This window comes from Musa acuminata, chromosome BXJ1-3 (genome assembly GCF_036884655.1).
Source record: "Musa acuminata AAA Group cultivar baxijiao chromosome BXJ1-3, Cavendish_Baxijiao_AAA, whole genome shotgun sequence".
NCBI lineage: Eukaryota > Viridiplantae > Streptophyta > Magnoliopsida > Zingiberales > Musaceae > Musa > Musa acuminata.
This window is the reverse complement of record NC_088329.1, coordinates 5422607-5435372: the sequence shown is the minus strand read 5'-3', so window position 1 is coordinate 5435372 and position 12766 is coordinate 5422607. Positions and strand designations below refer to the sequence as shown.

The 12766-nt window shown below is 38.3% G+C and overlaps 2 protein-coding genes across 4 annotated transcripts; one reads left to right on the top strand and one right to left on the bottom strand.

Moving 5' to 3' along the window:
- Nucleotides 1-203: 203 nt before the first annotated feature.
- On the bottom strand, nucleotides 204-3773 carry LOC135618633 (pentatricopeptide repeat-containing protein At2g06000-like). 2 transcript variants are annotated; one of them, XM_065119684.1, is made up of 2 exons: nucleotides 1481-3773; nucleotides 204-663 (listed from the first exon to the last, which is right to left on the bottom strand). In XM_065119684.1, exon 1 carries the CDS (start codon nucleotides 3629-3631, stop codon nucleotides 1976-1978), a length of 1656 nt encoding a protein of 551 aa, XP_064975756.1. In that variant the 5' UTR covers nucleotides 3632-3773; the 3' UTR covers nucleotides 204-663; nucleotides 1481-1975. The 2 variants fall into 2 exon arrangements, with proteins under 2 accessions (XP_064975756.1, XP_064975764.1); XM_065119692.1 differs by having other exon boundaries at nucleotides 1787-3773.
- A 962-nt stretch (nucleotides 3774-4735) lies between these two features.
- Nucleotides 4736-12692, top strand: LOC135582486 (uncharacterized). Of its 2 annotated transcripts, none has more exons than XM_065119622.1 (7): nucleotides 4736-5571; nucleotides 6117-6233; nucleotides 7775-7989; nucleotides 8365-8527; nucleotides 9626-9754; nucleotides 11471-12225; nucleotides 12328-12692. In XM_065119622.1, the coding sequence occupies exons 1-7, from the start codon at nucleotides 4855-4857 to the stop codon at nucleotides 12563-12565; spliced, it is 2334 nt and encodes a 777-aa protein (XP_064975694.1). In that variant the 5' UTR covers nucleotides 4736-4854; the 3' UTR covers nucleotides 12566-12692. The 2 variants fall into 2 exon arrangements, with proteins under 2 accessions (XP_064975694.1, XP_064975703.1); XM_065119631.1 differs by having other exon boundaries at nucleotides 4795-5571; nucleotides 9626-9724.
- Nucleotides 12693-12766: the final 74 nt, after the last annotated feature.

The window sequence follows — 12766 nt, the reverse complement described above, 5'->3', positions numbered from 1 at the left end:
GTCATGATTTGGTAATTCTGCATGGATTTTACTCACCAACTTTTCGAGCAATAGTAATACAGTGGCAGCACAAGAACATTTGTAAGTTATCAACTGGAGAACTTTTCAAGCAACATTGCATCAAACATCACTATGCAAAGCAGACATTGACCTTAATTCTCCCTAAAAGCATACTAAAGCATTTCACATACAACAAAAGAGCATCAGGAACAGGCAAGATTCCTTTGATTGATTCAGACTCTTAAAGGAAAAAAAATTTCTGATGTACACATACGGATCAAAACAAAACTTCGGGCAACAAATTTAGCATCAGAGTCTGGGAGCAAAGATTATTGTTGTTACAAAAGGTTTACAGACCCAAGTCCACAAGCCATGATGCTAGACAGGGAGTTAATGACTAAGAATCTTTTCAAAAGTTCCTCAACCTAGTACCAGATATTGTCTTGGAAGTTTCTCAATATAGAGTCAGAATTGGCTTCCTCAGAAAACCATAAAATAAGGAGAAAAAAGAGATATTAGTAGCTCCATTGAGGTAAAACAAATCCCAAAAACTTTCTGTAATTCCAATGTGAATTCCTCAGTTCCTTGACAAAAGCTCCCTGTAAATCTTACTCCAAATTCGAAGCTTTGTTTGTGGTCACAGGCTTTTTGTACAGAAAAGTTCTGCAAACAATACAGAGAACAATCAAAGAGGTCAACAAATAAGATGCTAGTAGATAAGTGTATCAATTTATAGCTATTTCCTTCTTTGGCTAGTTTGACTGTTGGGTATTCTCTCTCATGGCCAATATTTACATACAATGAGATAAAATATATTAAATCAGCGGAACGATATTGAATGAATTTATTTTCTCATGTCAAGGTAACAAAAGAGGAGATATTTCTCGAAAGGAGCACAAAAACTTATAAGGAACCTGCAGAATTTGTTTAGCGCTTACTACTCATTGAATTTCACTGGAAAAATATTGCAACTACCATCATGTGCATTAAATGTTTATTTTCAGGCTAGTCATTATCAGTATACTTTTCCTATTGATCCAAGTCATCCACAGGTACTTACCTGTTTCTTTTTTGAGTTCTAGTCAATGTTATATGAGTTTGGACATTACAGCTTTTTGTTGTCATCGTATTTTATATTTTATATCATCTGATACATACTGCACATTGTATGAAAAATTTTACTGCATATTTATGCCCCTACTGATCACTAGTCGATTTAAGTTGTTTGAAGATATCACTAGGAATTTATGTTAACGATATGCATGATCAATCTATTTTCTGTACCATGAAATAAGTAGTAGAATTTAACTGAACATAAAAAGACAGACACAGGATAAGTTAACAACAGACTGACATAAGGCCTTGACTAGCAATTGCTAAATACTTTTGCCATGACTGACATCATAAATTTGCTAATAGTTAGCAAGAGAAGTACATTTGTTGAATGAAAAATTCAGCACCAAAATTTCCAAAAACCAACCTTAGTGAAACATTTTTCATCCAATGTATTATCATCTTATTCAAGACATAATGGCAGTTAACTCTATAAGATCTTAAACATGCTGGGTTGACAATGATTCACATTTCTCTGCTCTAGACAGATCTTTTGTCTCCACATTAACTGTCAATTTTTTCGCATGGAAACTCAATTATGTGAACGGGTGACAGACAACATGATGCCGTGTGCTGACAGAATGCTTTTAAAGAGAGAAAGAAAACAAAGCAGAATGCCTCAATCCACTTAAAAACAAAGCAGAATGTCTCAATCCACTTATTTTTCCTTTACCAAAATGTTCAGTTCTTGATATTGCATAGAGACTGGCCCAAATTGAAGTCTTGTGACGATAGCAATGTTTCCATGACTACCATGCATTTTCAGCCTAGTTGGATGGCTTGGTTAAATGTGAGGTACGAAAACCTCCCAAACTCCTGTAATTATTATCTTTCAGCAGTTCAGCTTGGAAACACACTTTGCTTACATAGCCACTGAAATACCCATGCTTTTTCCAAGCGATGAAGGAATCTCTTGACATGGTTTGTCCAATCCTATGTACCTTTCAGATGCAGTAAGCATTATCTTGTTGATCTCATTGGGCATCCCAGCCTTCAGAAGAAATGATACTAAAGAATTAACTGTTATGCTATCTGGAGTACAGCCAGAAGAGACCATCTTCTGGAAAAGGGCTATGGCTTCCGCCATCCTCCCCTTCATGCAGTGCCCAATTATAAGTATAGTGTAAGTAAACTTGTCAGGTTTACACCTCCTTTCCTCCATTTCTAAGACAACCACATTAGCCTCATCCACACGACCACACTTACACAGCCCATCAATAACAGGATTGTAAATGAAGGCATGTGGCATAACATCTCTCCTCCCTTTCAGTTCCTTCAGAAGTTTCCTCGCCTCATTTAACCTATTCATCCTGCAAAATGAATTTATAGCAACAGCATAGGTGTATGCATTGGGCTTTAATTCTCTCTGACTCATCTCGTTCCAGAGCTTCATTGCATCATCCAGCCATCCACTTCGGCAATACCCATCAATCAATGAAGTAAAAGTAACAACATCAGGAGGACAGCCAGAAGCCAACATTCTCTCATACACTGAAACAGCTGACAGCATGTCACCTACCTTACCATATCCATCGATAAGAACATTGTATGTTACCCTGCTGGGTCTTATCCCAGCACCAGTCATCTCACTGAAGACCCCCAATGCCTCTTCCATCTTGCCCATTTTGCAATAACCAGAGATGACAGATGTGTATGTCACCACATTTGGCAAGCTCGAACCATCTAACTGAATTCTCTGTAAAAGCTCCTGTGCTCTATCAAGCTGCTTGGCTCGACAAAGCCCATCAATAAGAGTGTTGTGTGTCACCATATCAGGCGAGCACCCAAAGCTCCTCATTTGATCAGAAAAATTGAATGCTGCATCTATGTCACCCAATCTACAAAGTCCCTTTATGACTATGTTGAAGCTACAAGTATCAGGAGTCAAAAACTGTGAATGTAAATGCTGCCTTAGAAAAAGGACAGCATCGTTCACTAGGTTTCTTCCAACTAAAAGACTCAGTAGGTTATTTAAAGTGTAAGATTGATACCAGCAGCCGAATTCAGAAGCTCTACCAAGCAATCCCACCGCTAGGTCCAATTTACCGGCCTCAATACAAGAAACGGCCAAGAACTCGAGGAAAGACTCCTCTATACCATGCCCCTCGTTAGCCATTTGATAAAACACCTTCAGTGCGTCATCATGGAAACCCGATTGGCACAGAGAGCAGATCACGAATCTAAAAGCGGCGGCAGAGTGGGTGATCCCAAAAGCGGAGCAGCTAAGCTCGAAGAATGCAAGGGCGGACAGGGGGTCAGCGTGGCGGCGGAGGGCAGCAAGGGCGACTGAAGGGGAGAGGAGGTGGCGGATGGGGGCGATCCGGTCGGCGGCAATGGCAGGGGAAGGGGAGAGGTGGAAAACGGTGGAGACGAGTTTGGCGATCCACAGGTCGGTAGGGTCGGGGCCGGAGCCGGAGGCGCCCGAGAAGGGGCAGCGGCGGGGGGAGAGGAGGGGGAATAGAAGGTGGCGCTGGTGACGGCTCACAACGATATGGTACGGCGGGGCGCGGGGGAACATTTAACGAGGCCGGCGATGCGGTCGCTCCTCATGGCCGTGGGCGAGAGCGCGACAAATGGGCGTGAAGAGAGTGTGGTGTTCTCATCCCTCCTTGGTGAGTAATAACATAGCACGATTAGGGCAGACAGATGTGCCAACAAAAGGGAATAGCAAATGGAGGGGCGGTCCGATGCTGTGCCGTAAGAATTAGTGAACGAAATTATTCTTTCAACGATTACAACTGACATCATAATTCTTTGTACAATAAACTAATAAACATTATTATTTTATCAACATAACGAAGTTTATTGAGGCTTCCACTCAAATGTGGTTATATCTTGTCAAATTGCTGCCGACTTTGAACACATTTGATAGGACCAAGTACATATGTTACCATATGTAGTTAGACCTTTAATTAATTTTCAGATTAAAAAAATATTTTTTATAATTATTATAATTATAAAAATAAATATTTAATCTTATTTATCGTAATCGATTTTATAAACGGAAGAGACAATACATATATTATAGTAACGAATAATGACGTCGTATATGGTTGTTGTAGTGGTGATTAATAACAACAACGCAATGGTCAATCCCGTCAATACCAATCCAAACATCGATAATAATAAAAAAAATAAAATAAAATGGTAAGACATCTATGTCGATGTCAAAAGAGAAAGACGTAGTAGAGCAGTGTGATACCGACATAGATGTCTCACCTCCCTCTTCTTCATTCTTCGACGATGATACAAATACCTCATTGTTTTGTTGACTATTTCTTTTTTATCATCGATGTTCTGATCGATATCAGCATAGTCAATCTATCGTATTATCGTTGTTAACGATTACTACAATAGCTATTCATAATATCATCGTTCGTCAGTATAATTGAAATTATCTTTTTATTTATCTTTTTTATCATTTATATACTATAATATGCTATATATTCTATCAGCAAAATCGATTATTTAACTTTCATAATTATTAAAAATTTAACATAAATATTTTAGATAGGAGTGGATTTCTATTTCGTGGGAGAGGAGAAATCGACTTCAAAGCCCCTTCTTCGTGAGGTAAATCGCATCGTGTGAGCAGCGATTCATCTTTCACGTCCATCTAAATTACGGGTTCGCTGCCTATCGGTTCAGGGACAACGGCTCACGATTTCCTGACCGTCCGGGCCGGCTTTCAAAACCCTACATATCAATAGCCCTATCGGTCGAGTCCGCCGTTCCACCGCGATGGCGAGGGACGAGAAGAAACGAAAGAAGAAGAGCCCTCAACTTTGTCCGCATGGCGACGCAATCGACGAAGACGTCAAGATCAAGAAGAAGAATAATAAGCACAAGAAGCCTAGGCTTCCGACGCCGCCGCCGGTGACGGTGGCTGTGGAGGAAGAAGATCTAGGCGATAACAAGAAGGGTAAGAAGAAGAAGAATAAGAGGAAGGCCCGGCAGGAGAACTGCAACGCCCGAGAGATCGATGATGTGGAGCATATGGGGGAGAAAGAGAGTAAGGAGAGCAAAAGTGAGAAGAATAGCCTCATCACTGACGCTCGATTCGCGGCGGCGCACTTCGATCCACGGTTCCAGCGGATGCCGAAGCGTGAGTCGAAGGTCGTCATCGACTCCCGCTTCACGCGGATGTTCTCGGACAAGAATTTTGATACCTCTGCCGCACCCGTGGACAAGAGGGGGAAGCGGAAGAAGGGGAAGGCTGTGAACCCCCTCCTCCATTATTATCTGCAACAGGAGGACGAGGAGGAGAACCACCAGGTGAACGAAGGTAGCGCCAAGGTGCAGAGGGCAGAGAGTTCACCGCGGCGCCTGATGGAAGGGAGCGGGAGCGAGTCCGAGGTGGAGTTTTCAGCTGAGGAGGAGGAGAAGGGTAGTGACGATGATGAGGAGGAGCAAAGTTCTGCTTCTAGCAGTGATGAGAGTGGTTCTACGGATGATGATGTCAGTTCTGTTTTCTTTGAAGTTGAAATTTTCGGCTGCATTATGGTGCATGTTGGAGTTCAGTTCTTCATTATTTTAAGTGGATGCCAGTATACTCCTTTGACATGCTTCTTTTCTTGCTGCATGATAGTTTCTTCTTGTTATATTTTCAGTTCACTGCAAGAGTTTTTGAACTCGCATTTACCTCTTAACAGTTTTTGCTTGAGGAGCACTTTACCCATTTTCTTGTTTATTTGTGAGTGTTTTGCTCTTATAACTACCTGAGTTCCTATACTTTCTATCTTCATAGATTGGAGAAAAAGAAAAAACAAGTGATATCATTTTGGTTTGAAATGTGTTTCTTCTTGTGGATAGTCTTACTATTTGGGTTCTCTTGTGCTATACGATTAGCTGCTATGCTAGTCTGCTAGTTTATTATGAAATACACTAAAGATCTATGTGCTTGGAATTAGCTGCTATGCTAGCCTGCTAGTTTATTAGGAAATACACTAAAGATCTATGTGCTTGGAATTAGCTAACTTTGATTCATCTATCTTTGGTTGCAGCACTCAGTGAATAGTGACATTTGCCGATATCTGTTGGCTAGTCATGAGGATACACCTGTAATAGACAGTGAAACTCACAGACTTGCAGTTGTTAATATGGACTGGGACCATATTAAGGTAAGCAGAATATCCTATGATCAGGAAATTGCAATTTAAGATATCTTGTAAATTTTGACATGTCTTAAACTCAAAATTTAAGATTTCTTATATTGCTTTGGATATATAAGAGTTTGTGTCTTGAGCTAAGATCCACTCTGAAACGTAGTCTTTTTTTTTTTTTTTTGGACCAACTGATTATACTATGATGAATTAAGAAACAAATATCATTACATTTTATTTTTAGCTTCTCCTTGTTCATTTCACAGAAATGTCACATTTAATTGTAGAAAAAAATATAAAAGGATACTAATGGGTGCCAAAGAGTTGCTTAAAACCTTACGTTTATGTATAAATGTTATGATTTATGTAAAATTCATCTTCCAGAGGCCAAGAAAGATGCAGTTTATGTTTGTAACCAGATAAACAGTTGTCTCCTGCACTAATGGAGTATATGTTTCAATTTTGTGGTGTCACTTTTAGGTTCCCCGCTTTCTCTTCTAAATGGTTCTCCACTTTTTGGTAAGATGTTTTATGAGCTTTCTTCTCAGAAGAAAAGATAATTTTCTTGAGTCAGATAGGTTCTAACATAATCTTGTTTTCTTTTATCTAATTTTGAAGTTAGTCTGAGATGGTTATGACATATGCTTTTTGAGCTTACCCAATTAAAGAATATAATCGTGATATGTGGTTTCTCAGACTTTGTTTTGAACCATGGAAGGGAGGTCAAGTACCTACATGGGCTTTACAAAAGTCAAGAATATAAACCTTCTTATGGAACCTCACACTTTGTTGTGAACCATGGAAGTGAGGGCAAGTACCACATACATGCCACTGTGGGATGTTTGCAGTGCCTTCCTGCACCGCATCCGTTGTTCTTTTTCCTCGTTGGAGCTGTCCATTAAATTTCTAACTGCAACTTGTCCGAGATCATGTATATAATGGTTTATGCTGTCTTGAGCTGGTTGTTTACTAGTGAAAGAAATAGTTGATATTGTTAAGGTTACACCAATGTATAGGTTGGATGTGCCAACTGGTAAAGATGTGGATCGATACACGGGTATTCCGTGCGAAGCAACAAGTATCACTTTTTATGGATGCCGTTTGAGCAAGGACCGCACAACCTATTTCAGCTGGGATAGAACCTGGAGGGCTGGTTTGTCCTTAATGAGTGGGGTGTCTATACCATCTCAGCTAGTGACTGGAGACAACTAGATAACCTTGACCATGGTGACTCTTGATGTTATTGCAAGAATGAGTTTGTATCTCTGATGTCTTGGTGTCTCTATTTGCTTACTTGTTTCCTTAGTTTATGTTTATTTTGTAATTCAATGCAAGTATTAATAATTATTCTCTATAAACTTCAGGTTGTCACTTAAGTTAGAAAATTCATTATTGGAAATACTAAACATGTCTTAGGTGCACACTATTAGCTGATCATCTTTTATCTCAACTGATTCATGAAGTAGATGTTGTTGCATGTTCAGTTTCGGATGCTATCTTTGTTTGACTTGAATTTTTCATTATTCATCTGAATCTGAAATTCAGTTCGTGCTGTGTAGGCTGTTGATATATATGTTGTGATGAGTTCATGTCTCCCAAAGGGTGGAAATATTTTGTCAGTTTCTATCTATCCGTCTGAGTTTGGGCTCAAATGCATGGAAATTGAAGCAGTTAATGGACCATCTGGTCTCTTTGATGACAGCGACGACCATAGTGAGGATGATTCTGATATTGACAATGAAAAGTTGCGTAATTATGAGTTGAACAAGCTAAGGTGATTTTATAAAAGCACATTTCTCCTCAAGTTTCTTGTGTCCTAGAAAATTGTTTGAGATTTTATATATTCTTTAGTTGAACCGTGAATGCCATTTGGACTAATGTTTTTATACTTGTCTGTACATGCACACAGTTTACAATTGACTGCAGTGAATTATCTGTTGTCATATCCTCTATGTGTTTTCACATGAATGTTTCCTATAGCGATTATCATGGATATATTTAGGATTTATGGTAAAAACATATAATTGTTCTGTTGAAAGTTTTGATGATAGTTATACTTCCATTTTCACATGACAGTCCAAATCATAAGGATTGTGCTTTCTAAGTCTTTAACTAATTTGATCTTTTTCTCTTTCCAATGATGATGTAGGTATTGTTATGCTGTTGTAATTTGTGATTCAAGTGCTACCGCCAGTCATATTTATAAAACTCTCGATGGCACTGAGCTTCTGAAAACGTCAAATGTTTTTGATCTACGATTCATTCCTGATTCTATGGAATTCAAGCATCCTCCTCGTGATGTCACCACAGAGGTACTTGTTTTTAGCCTTTGGATGTATATGCAAATTTAATTCATTGGACGGATAGGCTAAAGATTTACTTGTGACGGCTGAAGCTTCCCTTTTTTCCGACTCTGCAAAACAAAAAGCACCTGCTTCACAATGGAAATAGCAGTTTCTTTCTGTAAAATTATAGGTGATTTTTAATGCTGTAGATACCAATGAAGTTTGTTCACAAGATAGATATGAGATAGGCTTGCAATATGCTTGATCCATACGAAAGCATTTTGGAAGATATTTCCAAGGTGACTTCTCTAGAGTGTTGTTTTTATCTATTTCTTTAGTCATAGAGTTCCTTTTGATTTTATTTTGAAAATGCTCAAATTTTTGGCAAAATTTTCAGTCTGAATAAACTATGAACTTTTGACTTTGAGGTTTAGCAAACAGTATACTCTTAGTTCTTTTATGTTACAAATGCTTTTCTGCTGGCTATTTCGACAATATGTTTTGGCAAAGTTGGAGTTAGAAAATCAAGTCAGTTAGTAGTGAACCATATTTTATTTGAAGTCAGTGCAGTTAATGTTTGTATAATCTTGATATATGAGTTACTAAGGGTGAAAACAGTGCAAAACTTTGAAAGTTGTCTGGTTTATGAAGATTTGGAAATGTAAAATTTATTGCAGTTAGAGCTCACCACTCTTGAGCATTAGTTCATTCATTCATTCATCTATTTGCCCTTGACTGCAATTATAATTATTTGATATGATTCTACTTCATATTGAGTATGCATGTTCCCATATACTTATTTAAGCGTCTAGCATGTGCATGCAGGAACCCCTCTGCACCTGCTGGTTACCAACACGAATAAAAAGTTGATTTGAGTTGTTATTGATGTCCACTTAGAGATTTGTCACATGGACCTTCCTGCATTGTGTATTAGGTTGTGTTTAGTGGGGAATAAATGGATTCACTTCAACAAACGTATCTACTATAAAAATTAATGGATTTCTAAAAGTTTTCATGTGCCTGAAACTTCTGATGTTAACAATTTACTTTTTAGAAGTAGCTTTGATTCTTTTTTTTAATTTATATTTGGACAAGTTTAATACCTGATTATTATTGTGATATTAGGCACCAACAAGCTACAAGGAGCCAGCCTTCCAAACTCGTGCCTTGCAACATAGCAAAGTGAAACTAACCTGGGAAGAGGATGAGCCAGAGCGTAAAAAGGTATTAAGACAGAAGTTCAATCCAAATCAGGTTGGTCATTTTAACTAAGATTACTTTAGTTAGCTTCGCCATCTAAATGTTCTCTTTAGCAACTATGATCTTATAAATGTGTAGCTTGGAGTTAATTTCCTATCACATCCCACTAATTATAGTCATTTTTTATTATTAAGTTCCTCTCTCAATGATTCTCTTTGTCATAATTCAAAGTTTCAAACCAATGTACCATATAGATGATTTTTGGTTTTCCATGTATATTGAACTATTCATTTAAAAGTTAGTACATATTCTTGATGTTTATGAATTTCCTTGGGAATGGTTCAATGGCGGATTCCCCTTTAATCATTCATAGTTTGACTTCTTGACCTTGAGGATGGTTACTCTGTTCTTGGGGCCCGTCTTCTTTCATGAAGGAGGGCTTCACTTCATCAAGGCATACAAGTGCCTCCAATTATGAATCGAAAGAACTAGAGCTAGAGTAGTTAGCTATTATTAAGCATAAGGAAGATAACATGCAAAAAATTATGAGCTTTAAAAGCTTACAATGTTCACGTATATAGATTACCGTGTCTTCAATTCACAGTACGCATCTAATACTCCTAATAATCTAGATCTTTTTACTAGTTGTATAGCTGTAAATTTCTCATTAGAGGCTTCCAAAGCCATGACATGCTTTTTGCCTTTCCGCAGCCTACTTGACACCTTCCTAGCTGGCTGGATCCACTTCCTACATTTGCTAGATCAAAGGTTTTAGCTAGAGGGGCTTTCTGTCCCTCGGTGCTACCTAATTGGGAAGGGGTTTGCTAGGAATGGTTGACCCTTTCGTCTCCAGAATCCATGTTTTCATGGGTGATTGCTTGAGCACGTAAACTAGCACCTAGGTTGTAAACAAACCTTTAATTGCTTAGGCTATATGTCTCGCATGGATGCATCTACAAAATTGTCCATGTTCACATTGACAAACCTTTAGTATTAGCAATGACCGTGACCAAGGACACACACAAAAGAAATCTCCAGCGATCTTATCCTCATTGGTTTGCTTTTATGTGTTGTAATTAATGAGAGTTTATTTGGAATTGGTTTTGAATTTGAATTGTGAAGACAAAACTTGAAAACTAAAGGTTTTATATTAAGTATATATATGAGATATAATTTCAGTATACTAAGAGAAGAATTAATGATGTAATTAGGATGAGTGGACGAAAAGGTACAAATAAAAGTTTGAAGTATCTCGAGTCTATTGTTTGATAGGATGGAGAGATTATTTGAAGATTTTTCTTATAGAATAAAAATTGAATGGTTAAAGTAAATAGTGACTTGAAGATTTTTTGTGATCGCTAGGTGCCTTTTAGACTAAAAGAAAAAATATTATTCAATAATTGTTTAGGCTAGCCGCGCTCTATGGAGCCTTAAGTAGTTACGAAACATGTACGAAGAGTTAGTATAACTGAGATGAGAACATTGAGATGAATGTGGAGTTTTCAGGCTAGCGCCTCCCTGAATGTTCCGGTGATTTTTTCTCCCCAAAATTGCTATTGTAGTTACTTTGATATTATTTTGGCATGCGTGCAATGTGGATTTGTTAAATTGATTTCTTTGAATATCACACACACTACAGAACTGGATTTGTTTGCTTGAACTGTATGGTGATTCTTGTAACTTCTTGAGTTAATCAGTTTTATATAATTTAAGCCACTTTGCATTTGATTTGTCTGATAAGCTAATACAGATTTTTTTACCCTCGTATAGCTGGATGAGTTGAATGAGTATCTAGCTTCTAGTGGAGACAGTGATGAAGATGATGAGAATGATCAAGTAGATGATGATGAGAATAATGACCCATCAGCATTGCCCAATGGTGAAGTTAAAAAGCGCAAGGGAATTGAAGAGTTAAGAGCTCTTCTATTATCACAAAATGATTCTGATGGAGACAAGAGTGATGATAAAGATATGGAGATCACATTCAATACGGAGTTGGAGGACCTAAGCAAGCGGATCTTCGAGAAGAAGGACAAAAAATCAGAAACAGTTTGGGAAGCAGTGCTTAGAAAGAGAAGTGAAAAGAAGAAAGCTAGGAAGAGTAGGTCCAAGTACTCCGAGGATGATAGTAGTGATTATGATGCTGAAGAGGCACCTGACCAAACTGATGATTTCTTCATTGACGAACCTGGGGATACTGAACCCAAGGTTGGCAAGAAAAGGAGCAAGGCCCCGTCAAATAAAAGAGGCAAAGATGATAGAGGGAGAGATGATCTACGAGATTTGGATAGGGAACGTGAAGCAAGTAGAGCTGAGCTTGAGTTGTTGTTGACTGACGACCAAGGTCCCAACACAGGTCCTAAAGGCTATAACCTGAAGCCCAAGAAGGTTAAAGGCAAGAAAGGAAAACAAGTTCACGAGGAGGACAAGTTACCGGATGTAGATGTTAGCAATGATCCAAGATTCTCTGCCCTTTTGGCATCTCATCTGTATTCCTTGGACCCAACCGATCCACAGTACAAAAGGTAATTCCTGTTATCTTGGGCAATGTCATTATTCTTGTGTTATTATTATTTGAGATTTTTCTTTAGATCTGTCCTAAGGAAACCCAACTTTTGGTGTTACAGGAGTGCTGCGTTTGTCAGGCAACGTGTTGAAAAGCAGAAAAAGGGTGCAGGGAAAGTTGGCACCCGTCATGAAGATTTTTCTGTATCTGGACAAGATATTGATGTCGTTCCAGGAAAAGAAGAGGCTGTGTCTTCCGAGTCATTACCTCAAGAAAAGAATGACTTCTTGTCCACTGTTAGATCGCTAAAAAGAAACGCCAGTGGCTTAAAAAACCAATCCAAAGTGCGGATGAGATGAAATTTTGTAACATAGGTCGAACATTTTTTATCTGCCAGAAATTACGAGATGTTTGGGTTTTGTAAAAGTATAGTGCTTTGGATTATAAAATATTTTTCTGGCTGAGCTGAAGGCCATGTTTAAATTATTTCAGGTGGGATCAGAAATTTCATTTGTTGGGCCAACTTCATTTTACGGAAAATGCAGGTATGCTTGACAAGT

What these genes read in the sequence shown, in the direction of transcription:
- LOC135582486 (XM_065119622.1), top strand. Translation starts at nt 4,855, where the DNA reads ATGGCGAGGGACGAGAAGAAACGAAAGAAGAAGAGCCCTCAACTTTGT. An exon ending in TGGACTGGGACCATATTAAG is followed by an intron (nt 6,234 to 7,774) that starts GTAAGCAGAATA and finishes CGTGCTGTGTAG; the next exon opens with GCTGTTGATATATATGTTGT. An exon ending in AGAAGTTCAATCCAAATCAG is followed by an intron (nt 9,755 to 11,470) that starts GTTGGTCATTTT and finishes ACCCTCGTATAG; the next exon opens with CTGGATGAGTTGAATGAGTA.
- LOC135618633 (XM_065119684.1), bottom strand. Translation starts at nt 3,631, where the DNA reads ATGTTCCCCCGCGCCCCGCCGTACCATATCGTTGTGAGCCGTCACCAG.